At 59.1% G+C, this 25,951-nt stretch overlaps 2 protein-coding genes across 2 annotated transcripts in view; one reads left to right on the plus strand and one right to left on the minus strand.

The window, feature by feature from the left end:
* RAD54L2 (RAD54 like 2) overlaps positions 1–3,431 on the plus strand; it is a 69,095-nt gene extending 65,664 nt beyond the window's left edge. The window contains exon 23 of the mRNA XM_030228019.2: positions 706–3,431. Coding sequence (XP_030083879.1) covers positions 706–773 — 68 coding nt within the window. The 3' untranslated portion in view covers positions 774–3,431. The remainder of the gene's footprint in view (positions 1–705) is intronic.
* On the minus strand, positions 3,350–25,951 carry LOC103816959 (semaphorin-3D-like). Its single transcript, XM_009091003.4, has 18 exons — positions 25,792–25,951; positions 14,367–14,570; positions 9,761–9,921; positions 9,014–9,076; positions 8,671–8,790; positions 8,252–8,354; positions 8,022–8,150; positions 7,591–7,736; positions 7,249–7,363; positions 7,072–7,141; positions 6,574–6,718; positions 6,275–6,497; positions 6,065–6,153; positions 5,538–5,579; positions 5,123–5,280; positions 4,855–4,919; positions 4,550–4,680; positions 3,350–4,465 (listed from the first exon to the last, which is right to left on the minus strand). Exons 1-18 carry the CDS (start codon positions 25,934–25,936, stop codon positions 4,043–4,045), a joined length of 2,532 nt encoding a protein of 843 aa, XP_009089251.3. The 5' UTR covers positions 25,937–25,951; the 3' UTR covers positions 3,350–4,042.

The following is a 25,951-nucleotide window of genomic DNA, read 5'->3' on the forward strand; positions in this document are numbered from 1 at the left end:
GTGGAAGCCTCCTGTGCTCATTCCCGGTGAGAAGGAGGAGAGCTATGAGGTGTGTGGAGCTGGGAAAACAGGGCTCGTGCTGGGGAAGTGCCTTTCCCCACTCAGGGAGCAGCCTCCCTGCTCGGCCCCAGGAGTGCAGAGCCTGGTCCTGGCCCTGCCAGCCAGCACACCAGCTGCTTCTCAGGGCCCGGGCTCCTAGGGAGAGGCTGGGATACCCAGGTGCAGCTGGACTTGGAGCGTGTGTGTGTGACCGCACTGGGACGGACGCTTGAAATGCAGGAACCTCCGTGTCGCATCTGGGTATCAGCAGAGCTGTGCTCGCCTGCCTCGGATGGCCCTGGAGTTGGTGGTAGCCTGTAGGGGGCCCCTAGGCCACAGAGGCTGCAGTCGCTGGTGCTTGCTGGGACCAACTAGGTGTAGGAAAGGGCAGGATGTCCTGATATCCTCCACCAAAGGGGTGCTGGAAGATGGGGACCTCCCTTCCTTAGAGAGAGGGTTGTGTGTGCACGCGTGTGTTATGGAAACAATAAAAAATGTTATGGGGCTTTCCTAGTGTCTTTCTCTGTTTAATGGACATTGTCTGTCAAACATAACCACACCATTCATAGAAGCCTTAGATCAACAGTTTAGCTATGCAAATTATTTTAATTATTTTTTTAAAAAAACAAACATTAAAATAGTGCTTTCTTCTTTAACATATCCTAGGAGTTGAAAACCGAGGGGTTCTGAGCAAACTGCTGGACAACTTGTCTTTGGATGCACCATGGAAATAAAAATCAAACCCCCCCACAAAAGTAACAAAGCAAATTAACTGATGGTGTTCATGCAAGTTTCTCCAAAGACTTGACAGTGCTGCATCTGTGAGTCATGCCCTCCTGTGCTCTGTGTGTCCACCTCATGCACTACCCTGTGACACTGATTGTATGACCAGCTTGCCCAGATGTCCGTTGCATCCCTGTGAGGCTGTCAGTTTTCCTGTGGATTTGGGGAATGGACCTAGGCAAGGGCTTTCCTTGTCGAGAGTAGCAAGTGTTGAGACCTGCGGGCACGTGTGGAGGGTGGGAACATGAGCCGACCCTGCAGAGCCCTGCAGCCACCCCAGCCCTTCCTCTGTGGGTCAGGGTTGTGGGGCTCATCCAAGGGACCCTCCCACATTATCTCTGAATGGGACCTGTGCTGGGACAAGGTGTGAAGATGTGGCTGGGGGCAGTCAGCACCGCGGTCTGATGTGGTACTGGTGGCTGCACACCTCTCTGCTCCTTGCCTCTCCAGGAGAGCGCCCAGGGCTTCCAAAGCAGGCCCTGGCACATCCCTGTGCTGTCACCTGATGTTCTCCAGTGGTCCCCCAGCAGAGCCTAAGCCCTGTGGAGCTGAGGATGACTGCCATTCTGCTGCCACAGGGTGCAGAATGTGCTCCGGGCTGGCTGTTGACCCAGCACCAGGGTGAGGTGTGAGGGCTGTCCCACTTCCTGCGTGGCCATGGCTTGCACCCGCCCTGGCACCCTCCTGTGGTGTGGCTGCCCTGTGCATGACCTGCTGCTGGCAAACATCCACAGCCCAGGCAGCTGCAGCGCAGGGGCCCTGCACAGCAAGTGCTCCAGTGCAGCCCCAGCCCCAGCTCTGCCCCAGCCACCAGCCCTGGGCCCCCCTTAGGGAGAAGATGGGCCCTGGCAGAGCCTCGGCTGAGATGGTCACAGAGATGCCCTGACCACAGGGCTGCTGTGGGAGCTGGCAGTGGCTGGGGCTGCTCCAAGGCACCTGCTCTTCCACGGTGCCATGGGAAGGATTTCCTCTGCCCCACAGAAGCCACAGGGGGGTGTGGGTTATCCCCAGTGGGAGGGGCTCTCTAAGCTCTAAAACTCCCCTCCCATGGGGCCTGCTCTTCTCTCTCATCTGCTCTCCCCAGAGGTTTCTCCTCTCCAGCATGTGACTCTGCTGCAGAGGGCTCTCTCTTGGTTTTCCTGAGCTTGCTACAGGGGCTTTCCCTGCATGGGTTAAATTCTTCTTTTGCTGCTGAATTTCTGTCTCCAAATGACCTGATGGGAAGCAGCTGCTGGTTCTCAGAGGGGCTGTGGGTGACACTGAGAACAACACGCAGGACTCTCTGCAGAGGGTTTTGGACAGTAAAGAAGATTTCTGAGCACAGCCCAAGGCCAGGGCAGATCTGTGGGGTCCTTGGGAATGGTCAGCTGGCCTCTACGTTGGCACCCAGCCCTTGGTCCTTGCCTTTGGTGGGAGGTTTGCTCTCCTGGGGACAGTTGGGTGAAGGCTGGATACTGCTGTGGGACAGTGCCACGGGCACTGGGTGGCTGCTGCTGCTCTGTACCCTGGGCTTGGTGGGCTTGTTGCCTCCACTGCTGATGTGGCTCTTGGGGCTTCCTGGGGGGCTGCAGGGTGGGTGCAACACAGCCCAGCCTGGCCCGTGTTGGGCAGGATCTGGTGCACATTGTCCTGGAGTGTCTGGGAGGGTGGGGAGGTTGGGTGCAGCTATTTGGAGAAAGCAAATGTTCTGGCAAGCAAAGGGTGGGATTTCCATGGGGTCTTCACTAGAAATTATGTGTATTTTGACTTAATGATGTCAGTGAATCATAGAATGGTTTGGGCTGGATGGGACCTTAAAGATTGTCTTGTTCCAGCTCCCCTGCCATGGGCAGGGACACCTTCCACTAGACCAGGTTGCTCCAAGCCTTGTCCAGCCTGGCCTTGGACACTTCCAGGGATGAGACATCCACAGCCTCTCTGGGCAACAAATTTAAGAGGCTGAAGGTGCAAGGATTGCTGCTGGTTTGGGGGTGGCTTCCAGGCCAACAGCGACAAGTGCAGCACAGCTGGTAATACCTTTACAGCTGGTATTTCTCGCCACCCTGGAATAAATTTTGTTGATCCAGTGGAAGGACCATGGGTGGGGGAGGGCTGGGGTGGGGGGCAGAGGTTGAACAGGGACCATAGTCCAGCTAGATTACAGTGAGGGATGGCTCCTTGCACCTCGGAGCAAGCGCTCCCTGTGAAGGGACAATGGGGCAAGTGAGGGAGAGCAACCTCTGCCACCTCCCGGGCCACCACCACTGCCTCGGCTGCTTCGTGGTGCCCAGCTCAGAGCTGGAGTCTGGAACATCTATGGGAGCCTGAAGTCTCATTTGGGGTTTTCTGTTGGTTTGGGTTTGTTTTTTTTCTTTTCTTTTCTTTTTTTACTACCGCCTTAGTTTGTGGCCTGTCTTGTTGTGGTTGGAAAGAGTATTGCTAATGGGCGGGTCGGTCGGTTGGCCCCACGCATGATCATGTGCTTCCCTCTTCTCTCTGTCCAACGGGATGTGCTCACCCGATCTCCCAGAACAGAGACTTTGAACAATTTGTTGTTTATATGATGTATTTATTTTTACTTGTGTTTCATGTCATTTTTTAAAAAAATAATAAATTGTAAGTTGGTATAACTGCCTGTTGCTTCTCCTTTTTTTTTTTTTTTCCCCAGTAAAATAAATGTCAAAATGAAAAAAGGAAAGTGGTGTCATTTGAAGTGGGTTGGAGCTGGCCTGGACATGAGCATCTCTGCACACCTGGAGCCCAGCCTCAGCCAGCAACTGTGTCCTGCTGCTTCCTGCAGCACCTGGGCTCCATCCACAGTTCGGCAGCCACCCAGGAGAACATCCTGCCGCCTCCAGAGCAGAGGGAGGCATCACACGGCTGGCCCTGCTTAGGCTGGGTGCTGCGGGAGTCAGGGAACCACTGGGACAGCTGGCCTTTGCCCCTCCCTGTCCTCTGTGCTTATTATTGCTGCTGCTGATCATCAGTCAAAGCCAGGGGAAAGCAAGGAAAATAAATATTCTGCAGGTAAATAGCTTTGAGCCTCGGAGAGGCGGCGCGTGCTGCGTGCCCTGGCCCCGGTGCCCCGTGGGGAGCGGAGAGGCCGCGGGGCTTGAGGTAGTAACAGCGAGGCGGTTCTGCACGCAAGGCGAGAGGTGTCCCGGAGCTGGTGCCGACGTGCGAGACGGGCCCTGGAGAGACCGGGGAGGGAGCTGGGGGCAGCCCGGCCTCCGTCTGCCCCTCACAGGCGCTGCGGGTGCCTCCGCACCCGGCCGTTCTTGCTGTCCGGGGACTGGTGCTGCCACTTGTGCCAGGCTCGCTGCCGCTGCCGTTCCTGCAGCCGCAGGGCATTGCAGTAGGCGTCCAGACTGGTGCCCGGGGCCCCCAGGACCCCCAGGGCCCGCGGGAAGCCCTTGGAGCCCGGGTGCAGGTCAGTCCGGGGCCGGGGGCTCTGGTGGGTCCCTCCCGGCTCAAGCCCCTTGCTCCGTTTGTACGGTGGCAGCTCCGTGGCCTCATGCCTGATGAGGCGGAGGCTGTACCGGGTGAGGAGCCGGGAGAAGGAGCGCTCCACCGCCTGGCACTCGTAGGTGCCCACGTCCTCCCTCGCCAGCTGGCGGATCAGCAGCCCTTGCTCCAGCACCAAGAAATGTCCGTTGTTCCTGACCTGGGGCAAAGACAGAGCTCGTAGGTCAGTCCTTGGGAATAAAAGCCACGCCTGCTCCTGGTCCCTGCCGCCCTGTCCCCGTACCTCGCTCGGGGCTGTCTCCTCGCCGCGCCGCACCAGCCAGCGGATCGTGATCTGCGGGGAGCGCGCCAGGCACTCGAGGAAGGTAGAGTTCTTCTCCACCCCAAAAACCACCTTCTCCACCGCGGCTGTCCCTGTGCAGGGGAGAGGGTGAGTGCCCTGAGTGCAGGCTGTGTGACCGGAGGGAGAGAGGGAGGGCAGCACGGACAGCCAGCCCGCGGTGGGGGCACTGGTTTCCCAGCGCGGTCCCTGCAGGGCATGGCGCTCCCTGGGCACAGCTGGCTGCCCCCGCCGGAGCCGGCGCTCACCCTCTGCTGTGTCCTGGCACTGGCTGAGCGGGTCAGCTTTCAGCACGTCCTGGCCGCGGGCACGCCTGTGGGAGAGCAGAGAGGGCTGTGGGATCCCTCCGTGGCAATGCCTCAAGAAGGGGCACCAGGAAAGGGTAGGGGGCAGGCAGGCAGAGTGGCAGTAGGGGTCTGGCTGACGGGTAAAGCTCCAGGGCTGCTGCTTGCCCTTCCCTGCTCCGAACAGCATCACCTTGCAGGGGATGCAGGGCTGGCCCGGGCACACACTCACCTCTTCTCGGTGAGCAGATGTGGGGCACAGGTCTTGCTGTCCCAGGTGCAGTAGGGGTCCCTGGCCAGGCAGCAGTCAGTGCAGGTTTTGCCGTAGAGCTCGCAGCGGTACAGGGAGAGCTGGAGCAGCCCGTGGGTGCTGCTCACAAACAGCTCCTGCTGCTCGGGAAGCAGGACAGGGGCAGTCAGACCGCCGGGGCCGGCAGGCAACAGAGCCCAGCCCCATGCTGGGGTGGCGACACTGGGGGACAGTAGGAGTGCGAGACAGAGCCTGCCGTTCCCTCAATGCCCTGGCAGGATCCCGTTCCCTAAATGTGGGCCCCCTGAGGCCAAGGGACCCGGCAGAGTGGCTGGGATCAGCTCGCCTCTATCCCTGTTCCCAGACTGCTTTAGGGAGAAGCAGAAGGGACACTCACCCGCTTTGGCGATAACTTCATGTCCAGAATGGGAGAAGGTACCTGGAGGGGGAACAAGAGGATGCTGCAGCCATGTCAGTCCCTCCTGGGTGCCCCAGCCTACCTAGTAGGATTGTGTCCCCAGAGGTTACAGGATGCCAGGTCCCTGGTCACCGGCTCCCTGCAAGGAGCCTGGGCCCTGGGCTGGCCTTCTGGCGTGGGCAGCCCAGGACAGCTCTGCCCAACAGCCCTGCTTTCAAACCTGAGTTCAGCCCTCCCATTTCAGTGTGGGCTCCAAAGTGCAACCCACATGCCCCCTCAGGGACTTGATGGGGAGCTGGAAGATGACTTGGCTCCAGTCCCACTGGCGCCCCTCGGTGTTTTTCGGCTGCCGAGAGCGGGTGGGAGCCCCCAGCAGTGAAGTGAGAACCTCCCTGAGAGCGGCCAGGGACTTCCTGAAGAGCCTGCAGGGAGGTGCCGCGGCCAGGGGAGGCTGTGTGGTCCCACCCTTTCACTTCAGTCCCCGTGTGCCACCCTGGCTCCTGCACCTTAGTGACGCTGATCTCCTCCAGGCTGAGCACCTCGGGGCTACCGCTCACCCCGCCGGCCAGGGCCGCCTTCAGGACTTTGCCGTCATCTGTGAAGGCAGCAGGCGGAGGAGCTGTCAGGCTTGGGAGCCCCCCCTCGCTGGCGGGACCAGAGTGCCACACGAGCTGCCCCGGGGTGGCAGCGCTCCCAGAGCCGGGATGAGCTCCCACCTGTGCCGAGGAAGAGCACGTCGTAGTCCCGGCTCTCCGTGTCCAGCCGGTGCACCAGCAGCCGCCGCAGACGGTACGGCACATTGACGCGGACCAGCACGGGCTGACGGCCCTGCGGGTACACGGGCTCCCACATCAGCTGGTGGCTGCGCATGAAGCTGATCAGCTCGTCGGGGAAGTCCTTGGTGGACTGCAGGAGGGGGTCGTACGTCTCACTGGGGCACTGTGTGACACAGGGGCTGCATTAGGGCCCGGCCAGTCCGTCCCACTCCCCCTCCAGTTGCTCCCCGTTCCCTCACCGTGCCGGGGCGGGGGTAGGGGACACGGCCCTTGTATTCCACCCAGCGGTAGTCGAATCCCTCCTTGTGTGCGAAGGGGCCGCTGAAGGCGGCTCTCACGGCAGCCATGGAGTAGATGCAGACGGCAGAGCCATTGAAGACGCCGCTGTCGGGAAGCACAGGGCTCTCAGTGTCCCGGCTGCTCCACGGGGACCAGGCGTATGTACACCCACCCCCCCGAGCCCACGCTGTCCCCTGTCAGCGCTGGAGTCACGCACAGCACCCCGGGGGTGACAGGAATCGCTTTGACACGGCCCGTGCAGCCTGGGAATCACTGACTACGCAACAAAACTGAGGTTTAGCGATGTGCCGGTGAGCCAGCAGCAGGGAGAGCGGGGAAATGCTGGTGGCCATTCCTCAGCCAGCTGGGTGGTGGTGCTGCCCTTCTCCCCACAGAGCTCCCTCTGAGGGGGGCAGCACTGGTGGGGGCTTCACTGTCCCACACAGGGTCCTGCTCACCTGGAGACTGTGAAGAGCCCAAAGACGAGGGGGTTCTGGGGGTCCCGGGTGCTCAGGAGGAAAACATCCTCTGCAAAGAGAGGGGTGGAGGTGAGGCACAGGATGCAGGTGGGAATCCTGCGGGTGTGCTGGAGGGAGCAGCCGTGGTGGAGCTGCATTACAGGGCTGGGCACTCACCCAGCTGGTCGAAGTGGGTCTCAGTGCCCTGAGGCCCGGGGATGGAGCACACCAGGCGGGCCTTCAGGAACGTGCTCCAGCGGTTGATGAGGCTGCGCTTCCCTCCAACATCGTTCTGCCAGGCACCAAGAGCCAGGATCAGTCCAGCCTCTCTGAGCCTCCTCCACTGCTGTGCCCTCCTCATTCCCATGGAGGGACACCCCCAGCCCTGAGCTCTCTCCCTGTGGTAGGTGTGCAGTGACACCCTCACATTCCTCTGCTTGGGATGCTTCTTGGCCCAGAACAGATAAAAGCCCACCTGGTGGGACAACAGGCCACAGGGTGTTGGCCTTGGCAACTGACCTTGCAGACCCTGGCCACCCTGGCGTGGATGTGCCGCTGCTCCCACTGCCCAGTGTCCATGGCTGTCTCACGGAAGAAGATGTAGACTTTATCATCGTGGGGGTTGTACGTATCAGGGATGGTGTAGGCACCAACGAACACGGGCTCTGAGGGGGAAAGGAGCAGCACAATGTGGCTCTGTGCCCTGATCCTGAAAGGCCCTGAAAGCCCTTGGGAACAGTGTGAGGTGCTGAGGGGACACAGAGCACCATTCCCAGTGCTCAGGCTGTGGAACATGTGCTGGAGTATGGGTTCCCTCCAGGGGCTTCATCAGTGCTTCCCCCCAGCAAGGAGAGTGGGCCCAGATCAGAGCTCTGGCCCCAGGGCTGGCCCCAGCTTCTCCCCAGCTGGAAGGAGAGGCCCCCCTTCCCCGCAGGTCCCCCTGCTCCTACCGTGTAGCCAGTGGTCCTGGTTCTGCTCCGTGCGGATGTAGCTCTGCTCGGCCCCGTGGACCCAGGTCCGGAAGAAGGCAGCGCTGCTGCCCATGAAGTCACTGGAGGTGCCTGAATACAGCTCCCCACCTGCAGGGTCAGGGGGTGTGGGTGGGAAGCAGCACCTCCTGGCACAGATTATTGCCAGCACTCCCTTCCCATCCTCCCCTCTGCTCCTCACTGCCTCTTACCAATGAGGAGTCCCGTGAAGGGCTCGTGGGGGCTGTACGGGCACCGTCCTCGCCCCGATTCCAAGGAGTGGGTCACCAACTGCATGCGGGGAGCCCTGGCACCCTGCCAGAGCCAAGGGACAGATGTCAGCCCAGGGGGAGTCTGGGAACAAGCTGGAACTTGGGGGAAAGAGTGGGAAGGAGGTTGGTGTGTCTGTGATGAGTGGGCTCCTCAGGGAGATGCCAGAACCTGGTCCCATTCCCATTGGGACACCCTGACACTCCCAAGCCAGAGCTGCTCTCTCCATGCCGATGCCAGGGCCTGCACCAGGGTGGCCACCCTCCCGAGGCTCTGGGGCTCCCTCTCCCACTGCTCCCAGGGTGAGGGGTCCCTTGGCACCTTCTGCCCGAGGGATATGTCTGTCCAGACTGTCCCTCACCTTCCCCCGGGCTCCCAGCTGGATGAAGGCACAGACGGGCTGATAGGAGCCGGTGCCGCAGGCGAACACGTGGCTCTGGTTGAAGGGCTGCAGGAGGCGGATGAAGTTGGCACACTCGGTCTGCACAGGGGAGATGTTTGTCAGGGCTGAGCTGTGGTGACTGCTGGGGCTGCAGAGCCCGGCCAGACCCTGTCCTGGCAGCTGTTCAGCTGGGCTCGGCCCCGGCTGGCTCCACAGCGCCATTCCAGGCAGACCCCCAGGCTCCCTTTCGGGCTGACGGGGTTGTTGAATATCAGTGCTGAGCTGCCAAAGGCGACGGGTGGGGGCTGCCAGCCCTGCTTACCTCCACGTTCTTCCCTGCCAGCTGGCAGTGCTCAACCTGCTCCCTGGGGGCTGGCCAGAAAATCTGAAACATAAAGACCCCATGGATGCAGCCCCTGCTTCCCTCAGCCTGCCGTGGCAGCAGTGGGAACAGGCTCAGCCAGCAGGCACTGCCAGGCTCAGGTGCACGGCAGGGGCTTGCTCTGGCACAAGGCTGACACCCCCCTGAGTCCCCAGGGCCCAGTGGGCAGCCTGCCAAATCAACTCGGAGTGAACCTGGCGTGGGGACAGAGCCTGGGCGTGCCGTGGCCCACCCAGGCTGTGGCAGGCTCTCCTGGATCCCAGCCTGTGGGAACACCAGGCTGCAGCCCCTTAATGGGATTTTCTTTTGTTGGGCTTGGGCCGTACAGCCAGCCAGCAGGATGTCTTGGGATGACATTAGTGGAGTCACTGCTGGAGCTCTTGAGGCAGCAGCAGGGACTAAGTGTGACAGCAGGGCTCTGGGCACTGCCTGCAGTCCACCCAGGTCACATCTCCTGGCCAAGCCACCCTGTCCCTCTGGCGCCAGCCCTTCCCAGCAGGGCGCAGCTCCACCAGGGATGGGCTGACCCCACTGATTGAGACATCCTGGTGCAAATGTGTCCCTGGTGAGGTTAGAACAGCCCAGTTCAGAGCACATCCACCTCCACGCCCTGGCGCTGGGACAAGGAGTGGTTCCCCGGGAGGAAGAAGCCAGCCTGGCCAGGGCTACCATCCTCCCAGTACTGACCTTCTCAGGCTCTCTGCTGGGATGGTCCAGATGGAGAAGGAAAATATGGTTTTTTGCTCCCACCATCAGCCAGCCCCTGTCTTCATCTACCAAGAGGGCTTGGAAATCCATCCCATCCCCTGAGGCCAGCAGCAGGCGAGAGCTGTTGGATTTCAGCAGGTCTGAGGAGCACAAACAAGGTGGGAGAAAGAGAAACCCATCCATGAATGACACAACCGGCAGCCAGAGCCCCCATGCCTGCCTCTCTGGGACAGCTCTGGTTATCTATCCTTGCTCCAAGGGTACACAACATTCCTGCCACTGCCTTGGAAAATCCCGCCACCCTTGGTGTTCCCGAGCTCATCATGGAGACTCCTCTACATGCTTAGCTGAGGGAAGGAGTCACTCCTACAGAGACCAGAACTGCTCTGACCTTGCCCTAGCTGGGCTGTTTGTAGGCACAGGGCAGGACAGGGGCTCAGCCCCAGTAGCTCAGAGTGCTCAGCTTCCAGCCTGACTTCCAGAGGAGCTCCTGGAGCCCCAAAACCACCCTGGAACCGTGGGCAGAGGATGGAGCAGAGAGGTGACTCACTTGCTGTGACTCCTGTCATGATTCCCCAGGCTTCAGATCAAGAGAATTTACATTAAAAAGGTTTTTTGTTGTTTGCTAGGGCAAAGCATCCCTCCAAGGAAAGGCTGTATGGAAACAGAGCCAGTACAACCTGCTCTGAGCACCCTCTGCACCCACCCTTAAGTCTGTGATGTGGTTGGGTGGCTCTCTCCCATGCATAGGGTCGGGCAGGTGGATGGATGCACTGGGACTGACCCTTGTAGGGGAAATCCCCATCTGTGCCCCCAGTGCCACCCCAACCCAGCACCCCACATTTCCCACTCTGTGTCCTGAGGCGTAGCCTAAACCCAGCATTGCAGTGGCTCAGGGAAAGATCCAGGTGTGCCCTGACCCAGTGCACTCCTCTGGGAGCAGAGACAGGCCAGAGGGAAAGGCTCTGCTGTTCTGGCTGCAGCTCCCCCCATGCAGCTCCTCCCATGCAGCAGCCAGGGTGGCTCGCCCGGCCCTTCTGGCACAGTTGTGGCCATGTGGGTGTGTGAGGAGGACAATAAGCTGTTGTGTCTTGGTTAAAACTCCGGAAACAACATCCCTGGGGCCAGTATAGGTCTGTGATGTGCAGTGCCAGGTTTGGGAGTGACTGTGGGGCGAGCACCCCAGTGCAGCCAGAGTAGCCATGGCATTGACACAGGACTGCAGCAGCAGCCGCCCCCAGCTCTGCTCCCAGGGATCAAGATGGAGCAAAGCAGCATTGAGGCAGTCCTCGGAGCTTCCAGAAGTCATAACACGTCTCTTCCCTCTCAGAAGTGACAGGACGTGGCTGGGGACAGAGGGCTGGCTCCTCTGCTGGTGTAGTGCTGCTTCTGGCTTTGGTGTAGTGCAGGGTAACGGGAAAAAGTGGGAGGGGGAGATGGAGATGGGCTGCACTGGATGGGGGCTGAATGGAGGTGGAATGTGGCTGGAAACTCAGGGAAACCGGTAAGATCCGGGCTGAAAGTCTGCCCAAAGTCGCATGGAGTGCAGCAGCGTGTCAGGAGCAGAGGGAAGGAGGTGCTCGGGGAAGCCGGTGCTGGATGCGGCGTGGAGGGGAGCGAGGGCGGACGTGCGGCCCCGGGTGCAGGTGGGGTGGACGTGGGCACAGGCACGGCTCCATCCAAAGGGAACCGGCTGCCCCGGGAGGTTGTCTCACTTCCTTCCCCTGCTTTTCCAGGGCAGAGGGGAAGCGAGGCCAGAGCCTGTGGGCTGGAGACGCCACGGATGTCCTCTGGTCCCTGCGGGGCCAGGCAGCGTGTGGGTGCCTGCCCGCATCCAGCGGCCAGGCTGGCTCCCAGCTGGGGCTTCCCTCTCCCCTGCTCCGGGCAGCTCCCGTTCCAGCGGGGACACAAATCCTCCCCTGCCAGCAGCAGCTCCAAGCCACATCAGGGAGCTCCTGGTTCTCCTCCTGCTGCCACAAAAACCCACACAGCCCCTCTGCACTCCCCGCCTTCCCTGAGTGCCCAAGGGCTCTCTGGGTGCCAGAGATACAGGGCAGAAGGCTTCCAAGCCATTTCCCACCAGCTGAATGGGATTAACAGCTGAATTCCTGTCCCTTCCTGCGGGCCATTGTCCCTGCTGGGTCTCCAACAGGGTGGGTGCATCGTTCACCCTCCTGTGTCTGCCAATGCTCCCAGGACCTGCCTGATCCAGGGGAAATGTCAGGCAGGGCTGGGTACCCCTGGCAGAGGGGGTGGGGTGGGAGGGCAAAGGCTCATCCAGTACATGAGTGTAATTAAGAGGAATGGGTACAAGGCTGGTCCCAGTGATGTCACTGGCTGGTCACTGTCTGACCTGCACCAGCCCTGTCTGAGGACAAGGTCAGGCAGGGTGATGGAAGAGCCCTCTCTGCTGCCTCTGGTAGTATGTGGGAGAACCCTGGAAGGACTCATTGCCCTGCACTTGCACCCTCTGGCAGGTTAATGACCAGGAGGGTCTGAGCCTGACCCCGTGGCTCTGCTCTCTCACCAAGGGGACATCGAGTGCTGGGATCCAGACCTAGGAAGCTGCTGCACAAAGCCCAGCCTCTTCATTAGATCCAAACCCAACGTTGGAGACAGGGAACCAGGGGGGCTCTTCAGCAGCCATGCCACGGCCAAATCTATGGGTGAGCCCAGAGAAACATCCTCTCCTTTGTGTTCACTATCTCCCAAGGCCACGGTGTTTGTCTTTATTGCCAGGACCGCTATGGATGGCCTTGTCCCATCCATCATCTCCTGTCCCTCAGCCACAGCACCCCCTGTGCAGGGTGACCCTGAGCTTCCTGGGGTCACAGCCCGGCTATGCTGCCCTCTCCCCTTCCCCCTCACAGGCACAGCAGCCCACGGAGGAGATCCCTGGAGCTGCTAAATCGGGCTCTGGCGCCTCACTGCTGTTGGCTGATAAGGCGTGTGCAGGGCAGCCCTTGGAGTGATAACAGAGCCCCGTGACCTCCCCGTGCTCCGGAGCACTTGCCGAGTCCTGCCTGGCTGCAGATCAAAGGCTGGCAGAGGAGCAGCTCCTGGGACATTCCCGTGTGCCAGCTCCTGGGACATTCCCGCAGGAGGAGCTGGCAGGGCTGCTGTGCTCTCCCTGCAGCACAGCCCGGGGAAGGAGAGGCTGAGCTCAGGCAGCGCTGGGGCTGACCCCGCCTGACCCGGCTGAGCCCCGGCTGCCCCGTGTGCTATTCTAAACCTCTCGGCAGGGTGGGAGCCGCTGCTGTTGTTGCTGGCCCCGTGCCCTGTGCCCCATCCTTCCTGTGCTCTCCCGGCCCTCGCTGCTGTCATTTCCTTCTCTCGGCCCTGCTTACGTCTTCTCCCCCAGCCCCACCGAGGCTCTGCCTGCCACCCCCATGCTGGGATCTGAGGGCAAGGCTGATCCCGTGGATGGACTCTCAAAGGCCTCCTTTTATTTATTTATTTTTTCCTAGGGGTTTTTAAACCTAAGCTTCTGAAGGCATTGTGTCCTTGAACCTGCCCGCTGCTGTCCATGAGTCACATCCCTTCGCCATTGTTCACTTCGTGCTCGAGCCCTCCTGATGCTGGGAGCTTCCTCTCCTGCCTCTGCCCAAGGCGTGAGGGCTTTTGGCATGCTTGGCCCAGGACACTCTGGGGCTTTGAAGTCAGCAGTCCCCTTTCTGTCCAGCTGCCCCAGCAGCCCCATCTGCCTGCTCTGACTCCAAGGAAGGGCAGAGCTGAGCTGTTTCTGGGCTGGGCTATCAGCAGGGCCATCTCCTCACACAGATATCCTGCATCCCTGGGAGGTCCAGCCCTCTCCAGACACAAAAGAGGAGCATCTTTCACTGTGCTGCTTGTCCCTGCCTGGAGAGCAGCTTCTCAGGGTGATGGAGTGGGCCAAGAGTGTGGCCCTGGAGCCTGGAGTGCCGTGCCCGTGGGAAAGCTGCTCCACCCTCTCTCAGGTGTGGAGCGGGCTGGGCCAGCCCTCCCGATGGTCACATCCAGGGCAGCACTGCGGATGTGCTGAGCTGCCATCCGCCAAAGAAACTTACTGGTTTTTACAAGCAGCTCAATTGGCCCCATCCATGCTGCAGGTTCATGGCAGAGTCAGAAGCTGCCAGGCTGGCAGGGTTCTGCTCTAGCTGCTCAGGCCATTCCCCTCTAGGTTCTCCCTTTCCACACTTCTCCGAGCTGTGTTTTGTGCTGTCAGTCTGCCCTTGCTGCATCTTCAGGTCACCAAAGCAGTCCCCCCTCTGCATCAGGCTTGAGAGGAGCAAACTGTGCCTGCCCTGAGGAGCTCAGCATCCAAACAGAGAGACAGATGCAGGGAGGAAGGGAGAAGTGAAGCAGGGAGATGATCTGCACAGGGAATCAGTCTCTCCTGGCAGAACAGGAGGGTCAAAAGCAGAAGGGCTGAGCTGGGGTAGGACTGTGGTGGCAGGAGGCAGAGGAGGAGGCTCGTGAGACTGACCCGGGGCTCAGTGTCCCTGAAGGTGGGAACATTCCCCAGAGGTACCCAGTTCAGCCCCAGTCCAGGACACAGCTCTCCCAGCCCTCCCAGGCAAGGTGCAGACTCCGAGGAACCCCTTACCTTTGTAGGTGAGACGGAGGCGTGGTGCCTGCTGCTTCCATGCCCTGCTGCTGCCCAGCTGCTGCAGGAGGAGGCAGAGCAGGAGTGTGGCCAGGGACAGCCAGTGGCCAGGGGCAGCCCACATGCTGGCACAGGGCAGTGGGCAGGGTCTGCTTGTTCTCACAGCACCATGGTCCAGCGCCGAGATGGCACCTCCAACTCCGGCTGCAAGCAGAGAAGGGGAGAGGCTGCAGCTGTGGGCACTGGGCCAATGGGGCACTGGGAGGGCAGCTGTGGCTGGCACCCTCTTACCTTCCACCCCCCTGGGCACTCCAGCACGTTCCATGCCCAGGGAGTTCACAGGGCAGCTATTCCAGCCTTCCCAGGGGAGGTGTGTGGGGTGATGCCAGTGTGCCCACCTCATGTGGAACCTGGGAGAGCTGGGATTTGTCATCCTGGAGGTGACTGATGTGAGGGCAGTGGCACCCTCCAACCCTCCAATGGGCTCTCAGAGCTTGGGCATCCTCTGCTCAGTATCTGCTCAGGCTCCAGTGCTTGGCAGAGCCTGCTGAAGGATCCCTACTACTCCTCTGGTCTCAGCTTGGTGTTAAACCTGATCCCTTTCACTGAAAGGGGAATTCATGTTTTGGAGCACCACCCATAAATGCCATTTCTGTGATCTCCCCAATATCATCTGTGGCTCTGTGTGTGTGCATGACACATCTCTGGCCAGGATCTCTGCAAATTCCTTGTCACCACAGAGCTCTCTGAGGCCACCAGCATCTGCTGGCTCCAGGGTGCTGTGGGTTGGAAGGGCTCTTTAACACATACCCCCCTTTGGAGGGGTACAGGGGTTCACAGCCTCTCACTGCAGCTCCCACAGCCCCTGCCAGGAGCAGGGCTGGTCTGCCAGCTCTAACCACTTAATCCAGGCCACTTAGATGCTTTTTCTCCACTTAATAAAAAACTTGGTCCCTACATGGCAGCTCTGACTAACTCTCCCTCTTGCTGCATATTAACTTCATCCAATCCCATGACTGAAAGATTTAAAATGAGCTTTTTGGCTCATCCCTGGCCAGAGGCTCTTGGCACAAGGAGCAGGGGATTCCTGCCATCCCAGCAACGGGATGTGGAAGGGATGGTGGAGCCAAGTCTTTCCACTGCCTTGCACAAGAAGGAGTGCTCAGCTCTGCTTAGGGAGGAGGTTTTGGGCTGGTGGGGTTGGACTTTCTCTCCCTCCCAGCAGCAAACTGTGGCTGGGCTGGATGCAGCTCCTTTCTTGCCTTCACTGCTGCCTGGATCTCACTCTGGTCAGCACAACCTGCTGCTGCTCCAGGTCCTTCCCTGGTACCAGGAGACCTGGCACCATGCTGGGACATGGATGTGACCTCAGGGTGGTGGCTGTGCTGTGCTCTGTCTCTCTTTAGTGTGGGGCAGCTCTCCCCACCCAGCCAGCCCTTCCTGAGCACTTTTCCACATCAACCATTGCCTAGGGAGGGGACAAAAAACACCCCATAAGCATGATGGGTTTGGCCAGGTTCAAACTGCTCCTGGATTGTGGAGAGGTGGGGTAGGAACCCATCAGCCACATGGGGACTCGCAGGCAGTGCTGCCCTTGCTGCCACAGACACCCTCCCCAGCAGGCAGCAGTGACAAGCTGCATCTCAGCCCTTCCTGTGCCCAACACCTGCAGTGCTGCCCCAGAGCCACCCTGTGCACTCACAGCCACGCCCCAAGGAGCAAGCACTGCTGCCCCAAGGGTCATCACAAGGACGGGGCTGGCATCTGACAGGGATTATTTTTTTGCCTTTGCCAAAGTGTGCTGTGTTGCTGTAGGACTTGGGAAAATGCTGCCCTCTAATTGAAGGGTTCTATAAATGGAGCTGGGTCTGTGCTAGGCTTGACTTTGGGCTAAGGCAGACTTGGAGGAATCTTTCACGACCCAGGGGATGCCAGGGCAGGCTGGGATTCTGCGGATGGCAGGCAGGGCACTGCTCCTGCCTCAGGACACGTTCACACACGGTGAATTTAGGGCCAGGCACGTGCTCCCCTGTAGAGCTCGGTTATACCAGAGCTCCATCTCCTGCCCTGGGAATGCCAAAAGCAGGGCTGATGGCAGCAGGAGCCACAGCCATGGCCAGGAGGTTCCCAGAGCCCTGGCAGAGCTTGGCACAGGCACAGGAAAGTGAGGGGTTTGCAGCAGATAAGGAAATTTAGAAAATGCCAGAGGATAACCTCCAGTAAGAAACACTTCCCACGGGGGTCATCCTTTCATGGGTATTTAGGGGCTCCCTCCCATCGAGCCCAGGCAGTGGTGAGGCACATCCACCTCTTGGCACCCGGCTAAAATCCTGGCACAGGCCCCTGTGCCCACAGCCCCTGGCACAAGAACATCCCTGGCTGTGCCAGTCAGCGCAGGGACACCAGGAAACAGATCAGCTGGAGGGGAAGAGCTCACAGAGTTTACACAGAGAGGGGGAGCTCGGGTGCCTGGTGGATGGAAACAAGCTGGGAATGATGAATCCAGGGTTAAATTAAACACTCCCGACAGCTTTAAATAATCAACTGTCCAGAGCTGCAGCTCTTTCCATCTCAGTTTGGAGAGGGAAGTGCTGGTGAGGGTGTGCTGCTGAGGGAAGGGGAGGCAGGGGGCTGACATTTCATACTCCAGGCACCACAGGACCTGCAGGGGAGGATTTGGGGGATGGCAGAGCCTTGTTTGGGGGGCTGGCAGTCACCAGGAGTGCCAGGCATAGGTGGCACAGGTGGTGCTGGGCTGAGTCTGCCAGCAGTCCACCAAGTGCCCTAGTTCTAGTGGCTTCCCTGTGCCCTCCCCTTCTACTGGAGATCTGCAGAAGTGACAGAATCACAGCATGTTTTGTGTTGGAAGGGACCTTAAAGTTCATCTTGTTCCAGATGGTCACAGGCAGGGATGTCACCCGCTGGGTCAGGTTGCTCTGAGCCCATCCAACCTGGCTGTGAACACTTCCAGGATGGGGCATCCACCACTTCTCTGGGCAGCCCGTGCCAGGGCCTCACCACCTTCACAGTAAAGAATTTTTCTTGACATCTAATCTAAATCTCTCCTCTTTTAGTTTGAAACCATTTCCCCCTTGACCTAGCACTATCTGGCTGTGTAGAAAGTCACTCCCTCATTTTTATAAGCTCCCTTTGATTACTGCAAGGCTGCACTGAGTTCTGCACAGAACAGAAGTCCAGCAGGTCTGAAGTTCTGGGCTGTCACACGAAATCCCCTGGAAAGCCTTGCCAGAGAGTGAGCAGCCCAGAGAAAAGACAAATCCCTTCTGTTTGAGACGGGTACAGGAGGGAATCATTTATCCGCGAAAGCACCAATTTCCTCCTGACAGCCCCTTTGTGTAGCGATGCCGTGAATAGTTTAAAGCAGCCCAAAATTCAGAGGGGGAAGGGCCCTGGCAGTGGGTTTATCAGGCTGTAGATTATCTCTGAGAGGGAGAGCGTGCCGAGCCGAGCTCCGCGGCGATCCCGCAGCACGAAGGGCGGCGTTGCCATGTGCTCGCTGCTTTCACAGCCCCGATTGTGTCCCGATAATCCCCAGGGCGCTCACAGCCTGCTGCCTTCTCCTCTTACACGGGGGCTGCCAGGGCCGGGAGGCAAAATGCTGTTCCCCAGCAGCTGGGGAACCTCGAGGAACGGGGGGAGGAGAGGCATCCATCCATAGGGATCATCCCCACCAGGGGACAGAAGCGCTGGGCTAGAACTCCCCGTGAGAGGGGGGAGCCTCAGGGAGCCAAGACCCCCTCCATAGGGCTGGTGCTTCCCAAGGTTCCCAAGCCCTGAGCCCCGCACTCCTGAGGCTGTCCTGCCTCTCCCAGCACAAGCTCTGGTGTGGGTGGTTCCCTCTCTGCCACTTTTGGTAGCTGGGACAAGGGAGTCACACTTTGGCGAGGAAACTGAGGGGCAAAGCGGGGGCAAGAGGTGCGGAGGACTCAGCCCGGGTGCCCATCCCTCACACATCTGCGGCCAGCTGGGTGCCTGCCCATGCTCCGTGCCGTGGGGATGCGGAGCCACGCGTGAGGGGAGCGGGCCCAGCCCGAGCTGCTGGCCCGGTGCCTTGGGAGCACCCGCCTGCAGCTGTCCCTGGGCCACCGCCTGCCCCTCCCTGCTCGGCCCAGGGCTGTGGCTGTCCCTCTCCATCCCCTGCGGGATGATGGATACCCCGGCAGCTGCAGGGAGAGGCAGCTGTCGACTTTCTCCAGTGGAAGGACAAAGACACATGGGTGAGCCCTCCCTGCCTCCCCCCGAGCTGCCAGGCTGGGGCAGAGCCAATCCCTGAGGGAGCCTGTGGTGCTGAGTGATTTGTGGGAGGAGGACGTGACGGTCCTGCTCTGCGACATCAAAGCTGGGACCACAAACCAAGTGCCAGAGCTTGGGTGGCGCTGGGACAGCACGGGGAGTATCGGGGTCCCAGTGAAAACTTCAGCAACAAGGTCACACGTGCCCACACAGATCTGCAGAGACGAAGGGAGGAGATTTTTGGAGGGGTTGGATGAGGGATTGCTGGGCAGCAGCTGAAGGCTGAGGCTGCTCCAGGTTCAGCCCCGTCTCTGCCATCACCCGGCCAGGGGCCAGCAGGATCCCGTCCAGCCGGGACATCCCCCCCCCGCACTGCTGTCCCCTGGCTGCAGTTAGCCCCAGACCACCCTTCCTTGCCAGACAACCCTGCTGGAGTGTGCCAAGCACCACGGGTGGGGTGGAAGGTGCCCAGCTGCTACTGGCACCCTGCAGACCCTCGGGATGTCAGCCCTGCCAGCCAGGGGGGACTCCCTACCCATGGGCACTGGGTGACAGTGGCAGTGGGGTAGGGACAGCCTGGGGGTCTGGGTACTATCAGAGGGACCTGGCTGCCTGTGGTGACACCCAGAGCAAAAGCACAGCACAGTGCTTGTGTCCCTGAAGTTACAGCAGCTGCAGGCACGCTCCAGTTGGGACCACATCCTCTGAAAGCAAATGGGGAATTGCCAAGCCTGAGGCTGGCCAGGGTATTAATAACTGTTTATGAAGGGATAAAGAGCTGGCTTCCCTTAACATCCTGCTAATCCCTTTCTTGAAAGGCTGCTGGCTCAGTCCCCACCTTTCCCTTGCTACTGAGAGGTGAAGCCTGACCTGGCCTGGCTCTTGGGCATCTGGCTGGGAAGGTGGCCCAGCAGTGGGCTTGTCTAAGGGCACAGTGACAGGCACAGTGAAGGGCTGGATCAGCCCCTGCTTCCAGCCCCTGCAGGAATTTTAGGTGTTCCTGAATGTGCTGCTTGAATGGGACATCCACTGTTCCTCCTCCTAATTTACCCCAAGGGCAACCAACCCCAGGGGGGCAGCAAGTCCAATGTACAGAGAAAGCTGAATGGAGTCACAGCATTTATTGCACCTTGCAGGTCTGCTCTCACCTCAAATGCTGCCAGAGCACAGGCAGCTTCTAGCACAGAGCAGTGCCACAGTCCTTGTTCCCACCCCAGGGCAGTGGGAAGTGGCAAATTCACAGAGGATTGGGTTCCTCCATGGACAGAATGGAGGAGGGACAAGTGTGGGTTAACTTGGTGTATTAAACTCTGGGCTGACTCAGCATACTAAATTCCCAATTTACATCCTAGTGCAATTGAGAAGCTTAAATTTCTTTCACAGAACAACAGAATTATAGGGGTTGGAAGGGACCTCTGGAGATCATCCAGTCCATCCCCCCCCTCGTCAAGGCAGGGACACCTGGACCAAGTCACACAGGAATGAGTCCAGGTAGGTTTGGAATGTCTCCAGAGAGAGAAACTCCACAACACCCCTGGGGAGTTGGTCCAGTTCTCTGCTACCCTGATTGTAAAGTTCTTCCTCATGTTGAGGTGAAACTTTTTGTGTTTTGCTTCATGGCCGTTACTCCTCATCCTGTTGCTGAGCACCACAAAAGAGAGTCTGGCACCATCCTCTTGGCACCCACCTCTGAGATATTTATATGCATTAATGAGATTCCCTCTCAGTCTTCTCTTCCCTAGACTAAACAGGCCAAATTCCTGCAGTATCTCCTCAGAAGAGACACTTCATTGGAGAGACCTTGCCATGCTTTAATGCTAAGTACCCAAGTAAGGCAGAGAAGAGGTTGTGCCTGCCTGCTGAGGTTCTCAAAGCCTTGGGGGTCCCCAGAGGCAGCACTGAATTCCTCAGAGTCATTTATACCCCAGTGCTGAAACCCACCCTTGTCACCTGTCTGCCACATGGCCTGACACTCAGCACAGCCCTGGGGAGGCTCAGGAGCCCTGCCCCACACAGGAGATGTTCTCTGGGTTTCAGATATTCCAGGCTCAGCCTGGGTGAATCCCACATGTGCTCAAACCTGGCAGGGGCTGCAGGGCCAGGGATCAGCACGGACTCCAGCAAGGGGCTGGTTTGCCTGTGCTCCTTGCCATGGACTGCCAGTAAAGCCTCCATGGGTGACACCTGGGGTTTCAACACAGAGCTCACCAGTCCTGGGGCACCACCTGGAACCCAGTGCCATGGCCTGCAGCCCCTTTGGTGGCCTCTGGGAAAGGGGGGTGGGTTTGGCTGGGACCTCTGCAAAGGATTCCAGCAGAGACCCAAGGGTTGGGAGGGACAGCTCCATCCCCGGGGTGTTTCCAGGGAGTGCTAGCCTTGGGGAGAGAATTCCTGTTCCCTGGGCAGTCTGCAGCCTGTCCCAGGACTCCCATGACACTGCAAGCACTGATTGCTTCCTGAAGATGCCCAGGCTTTCTGCAGCGAGCCCACGGGATCTGCAACATTGATTTCCTTCATTCACCTCGGTATTATGCTTCCCACCTCCAAACCTATTGGACAAGGAAGCTCAGCACCACTCAGAGTGCTTTTAGCTTGGCCACATCTCCCCATTCCAGGCAGGAGCTGGCCATGAAACACCTGCTCTGCTGCCCGGTAACCCGGTTCATCAGCCACTTCACCACTGACAGCCAGAGACACGGCTGCTGGTCGCAGTCCCGGGGCCACCTGTCCCAGCTGGGACTGTCGCCTCCCCCAACACTTGAAAGCCCGACCGTGTTTTGTTTTCATCAGCGGGAGCCCTGCTCCCGGCGCTCCCGGCCGCTGCGCTAATTGGAACAGGCTGGACAGGCGTGGGGGGCTCCGCCGGAGAAAGTATTTTAATGAGGATGGAGGGTGCCTGACCTGTTATCTGCTTCTTCTCAGAGCCTCTTGGCCGGGCTCCCCAGGAATTTCAGCCTGGATTGCCGGGTAAGGTCTCTGGCTCGCAAACCTCGGAGCCCCGCGGAGCAGCGCGCTCCGGCCTCCATCCCTGCCATCCCCCCGGGAGCCGGGCCGGGCTCTGCGGTCTCCCGAGGCACTGCTGCCATCCCTGCCATCCCCCGGGGGCCGGGACGGGCTCTGCGGGCTCCCGAGGCACTGCTGCCATCCCTGCCATCCCCCGGGGGCCGGGACGGGCTCTGCGGGCTCCCGAGGCTCTGGCAGCACCGCCATCCCTCCAGCACCTCGGCAGCGGCCCGGGGAGCTGCCTGAACCAGGGCTGCGGCTCCTGTGCCGGGTGTTTCCCAGGATCGGGGACCGGCAGGGACGCTGGGATGGACGCGGGGCCGTTCACCCCGGGCAGCTGCTCGGTCTCTCTCCCCAGGAGAGGCCGGGTCGGCTCCGGGCGGAGCTGAAGGTGCAGCGCGGCCGCAGGGGCTGGGACAGGTCGGGCGCTGGGCTGATGTCACAGCGCTGCTGTGGGGGAACCGGGGCAGCCGCAGCAGGGTGCCCCAGAGCACACGGCTCCCCTGCTTTTGTCATTTCCCTGCCCTGCAAACACGGCTGCCCAGCACGGCTCCTGTGCCAGTGTCTCCAGAGGGTCAGAAGCAGACAGCCCCATATGCCATGCCCTCCTGCCCAACCCCTACCTCACCTGAAGGCCTCTTTACCACCATGAACTCATCTGCACCGTGATGGTTCCACCATGGAAGGCCACCGTGGCTGTCATTACCCTAGTGGGGGGCTGAGGCACACATGGACTAAGTGACCTGCTCATGGCCAAATGGGAAGCACAGCAGGGCAGGGATTGACCCCAGGTGTCTCATCTTCCCCCGAAGAGCAGCTCATCCTCCCAGAGCACAGGGCAGCTCAGCACTGAGCCTGGCTCCATGCACGCGGGTGGCAGAGCTGTCACCGTGTCACCGCCCGCCTGCTGGGAGCAGACACCGTGGGAAGGCCAGTTCCCCCTCAGAGGACAAGCAAGGGACAGATTGAAACCGAAAGCCCTTGTTTCCCTTTTCACACTACAAAGAGCTCAGGCCAAGCGAGCTGACATCAGTGGTCCCCTCCTAGAGAAGGGGGAAATAAACCTGGATCTGATGGTGGGAGAAGCAAGGGAGTTCCTGCACACAATCAATGGCAGCTCGCCAGCACACGAGAGCAGAACAATAACCCCACACAGCTGAGTGCTTGTGAACCGTGTCCTTCCAGGGAAACCAAACCCTGGGCAGGCTCCCAAGCCAACGGGGGCTGATGCTGGCAACAGTTGTGCTCCATGTCGTGCCATGCTGATGGTGGAGAGGGGTTGTGCTGCTCTGGAGCACACATGTGGCATCCCTGCAGGTACAGTGGAGCCAGGGCAATCAGGGGGTGCATGGAGGTGGCAGAGCCCAAATACAGTGACTACACTGGGGAGTAATAAAGGCTGATCTCTGCCAGGAGTGCAGAGTGCTCCCTTCTGGGCACCACAGAACCTCTGCCATTCAAGGCATCTACCTGTAAAGAGGTGCTGGGGGTTTATGGCAGTGATTTGGGCTAATCTAGTCTTTAGGGAGGGAGAATGACTAGGTACTCTGTACTGTGAGTCCAGCCCTGTCACTTTCACAGGTCCTTTCACCATCCTGTGCTTCAGTTTCCCCAGGTAAAATGTTCTGGAGAAGGTACAGCCAGCTCCTGTGAGCAGGGCAGGAGCAGGGAGGCATCAAGTAGCTTGCAAGGACCAGAGGACCAAGGATGGAGACCCAGTCCAGGGCAGGTAACACTGTTTTCATCCTCTCTCCTTGTTCCCACTCCCCTCTTTGCTCCCTGCTCCAAGCAGTGGGGAGCACGATCCCCTGATCTGAGCTCCTCCAAATGGGGGGCACTTCAAAAAAGGCAGATGAGGCTGGGTGTGTTCCCCTCTTCCCCATCCAAAGGCCATTCCTGGCTGCCCCCCCGGCCAGTAGGTGACTCAGCTGACTGATCTCTGTGGGTCTGTAACCATGTGAGGCCTGTAAGGATCTAACTGCCCTGTGCTCTCTGAGCCACCTCTCACTGTAATCCCAGATGGAGTGGGGAGAGACCAAACTTGGAGGAAGAGTCAGCTCCAAGTCTGGGAGCCAAAATTTACAATAAATCTTCATTCCTACTGTAAACAGCCCCTGAGAGGGTGCCACAGGAGCAGGGCAGAGAGCCAGGCAGCAGGACCCCCATCTGGAACCTCTGCCAGCCCTGCTGGCTCGGGCTGGGCTTGGCAAAGGGCAAGAACTGCCAAGGACCCTAGACTTGGCTCCCCCTCCCTGTCCTGGAGCTGGGTGCTGCTGGATGCTGCTGCTGGCAGCACCACAGCCTGGGCATCACCTTGTCCAGCCAGATGAGATGGCTCAGACTCTGGCAGCTGCTCTCCAGCCTCTGTGCACAGGCATGATGGTATTTGGGAGAACATCTCACATCCTTGGGGGTTTCCTGTTTAATTCTCAACCTAAGGAAGTGCAGCAAATGATCCCTGTCTTACACGCTTGTGGAATTCAGTGAGATTAGATTAGGGGTGAATTCTTCCCATATTTCTTATGGGGCTGATATCTTTGCCCTGGCTTTCGGGTTGACTTCCCCATCCCTGGCTCATTAATCACCGGGGTGTTTGTGTCTGTCGTTTTCAATAGCGTTAACGCAGCAGGAGCAATCTGTCCGTCCCAGCAGCCCATCGTTTCGAGCCAGTGACCCGTCAGGGCTGCCTGACCCCTCCCTTTGAAGGCTGAGCGAGGAGTGGCCGGCAGAGAGCTGGGACACGCTCCACTTGGCCGGGAGAAAGCTCCTGATGGCTCCTGCTCGGGGCGCGTGGCCGGCATGTGTGCGGGACGGCCGCGGCTCTGGGACCACATCTCCTGCAGCATTCCCCCCTTCTTTTGGGCACATGGCTGCAGGAAAAATGCTGCTTTCCAGTTTAGCAGTAGTTTCCTGACACTGCTCAGCAGCTGAATCAAAGCAGTGGTTCTTTAAAGGCAATAAACTCCTTAACTAAGGGCAGGCTCACTGGAGTTGATTTCCAGTGGACAGTGCATCCCATGGCACAGCTGCCTTCTAGGGCACACACTCAGGAGCTGTGATTCATGCCAAGGGGGGTCTTATTTCAAGGATAGAAAGAAATAAATTACCCTCTTTGTCTTAACTGAAGTTCTTCCAGTGTTTGGTTATTTGTTTCTGGGCATAAACAGCCATTCAGCCTTCTCCTTCCTCCCTCACCCTGAGTGTCAGCCCCTCACACCAAAACCCACCCGTCACTCTCAGGACACTCAGGCGTGCAAGGCTCCTGACTCCTGGCCATCCATCCCCAAGATCTGCAATGCTTCCAAGCAGAGGGATCATTAGTTAAGGGACTCATTTGGAAAGCACTCAGCATTTCTCAGGCTCTGTTTCTTTTCTGCCTGCTGTATCATTTGACCCGAGTTTCTGAGAGTTGAGGCGTTGCAGAGGGGGTTGAAGGAACACACTTTCCCTGTCCCAACAGATTTTGTAAAGCCCAAGCAGAGGACAATTCCCTCACGGATTAGGGAGGCTGGTTTTTTCTTCTCCTCACATCAAGAATGACAAAACTGTTTTGGATGCAAATGCTTGATTTTTATCTGGTGAGGAAGGAGAAATCTGACAAAGTTATCTCTGAGTAGTGGCAAAGCCCCCAGCATGGGCTAGTGACAATTAGCCCAGTGTGGGTTTTGGGCTGTTAAACCTCAGCAACAAAGCAGAGCATTGAAGCTGAGAAACCCTAGAAAAACCAGCTCTGGAAACAGCTTCAGCATAGTAAAAAATCACAAAACCTCCTGGGACCCAAGTTACAGCATTAAAGATACAACATAGAAGATCAGGAATAAGGATTGGAGTAAGGTGATCTTTAGGGTCCCTTCCAACTCAAACCATTCCATGATTCCATACAGATTGGTAGAACTTTTCATGCCATGCTAGGGCAAACAGAGTGGCAGGGTGAGCTCTGCTCTCTGCACAGGGGCTGGGATAAGCCCAGCCACTCGTGCGTTACTCTGCACGAAGCAGTAAAACACAACGGAGCCGACAGTGCAAGCGGACGGACTCAGGACTGATGAACCCCGGCTCCTGCTCCCCCTGGCAATGCCGCCCCAGGCAGCTCTCATGGAGCCAGCCAAGGCAGCCCGGGCTGCCCGAGCTCACGAACAATTAATCAAACCCATCGCTCATTACTCACCGGCCAGCGGGGTCCCAGCGGCGATGCCCACCCTGCCGCCGCTCCAGCGGCTCCAGCGTCTTCTCCCAGTGAAGCCAGAGCACCTGGAGGCTGCAGGCGGCAGGAGGAGCCGGAGGTGGGAGGACAGCCGGGGGCAGCCCCTCATTCATAGCCAGCCCCG

This window comes from Serinus canaria, chromosome 12 (assembly GCF_022539315.1).
Source record: "Serinus canaria isolate serCan28SL12 chromosome 12, serCan2020, whole genome shotgun sequence".
Classification (NCBI taxonomy): Eukaryota; Metazoa; Chordata; class Aves; order Passeriformes; family Fringillidae; genus Serinus; species Serinus canaria.

Excerpts from the sequence above, each read along its gene's own strand:
- LOC103816959 (XM_009091003.4), bottom strand. The coding sequence starts at position 25,936 with ATGAGGGGCTGCCCCCGGCTGTCCTCCCACCTCCGGCTCCTCCTGCCG. Across the intron at positions 5,580-6,064 it reads AGGAGATCAGCGTCACTAAG|GTACCTTCTCCCATTCTGGA; the intron begins GTGCAGGAGCCA and ends TTCCCCCTCCAG. Across the intron at positions 4,920-5,122 it reads CATCTGCTCACCGAGAAGAG|GCGTGCCCGCGGCCAGGACG; the intron begins GTGAGTGTGTGC and ends GCTCTCCCACAG.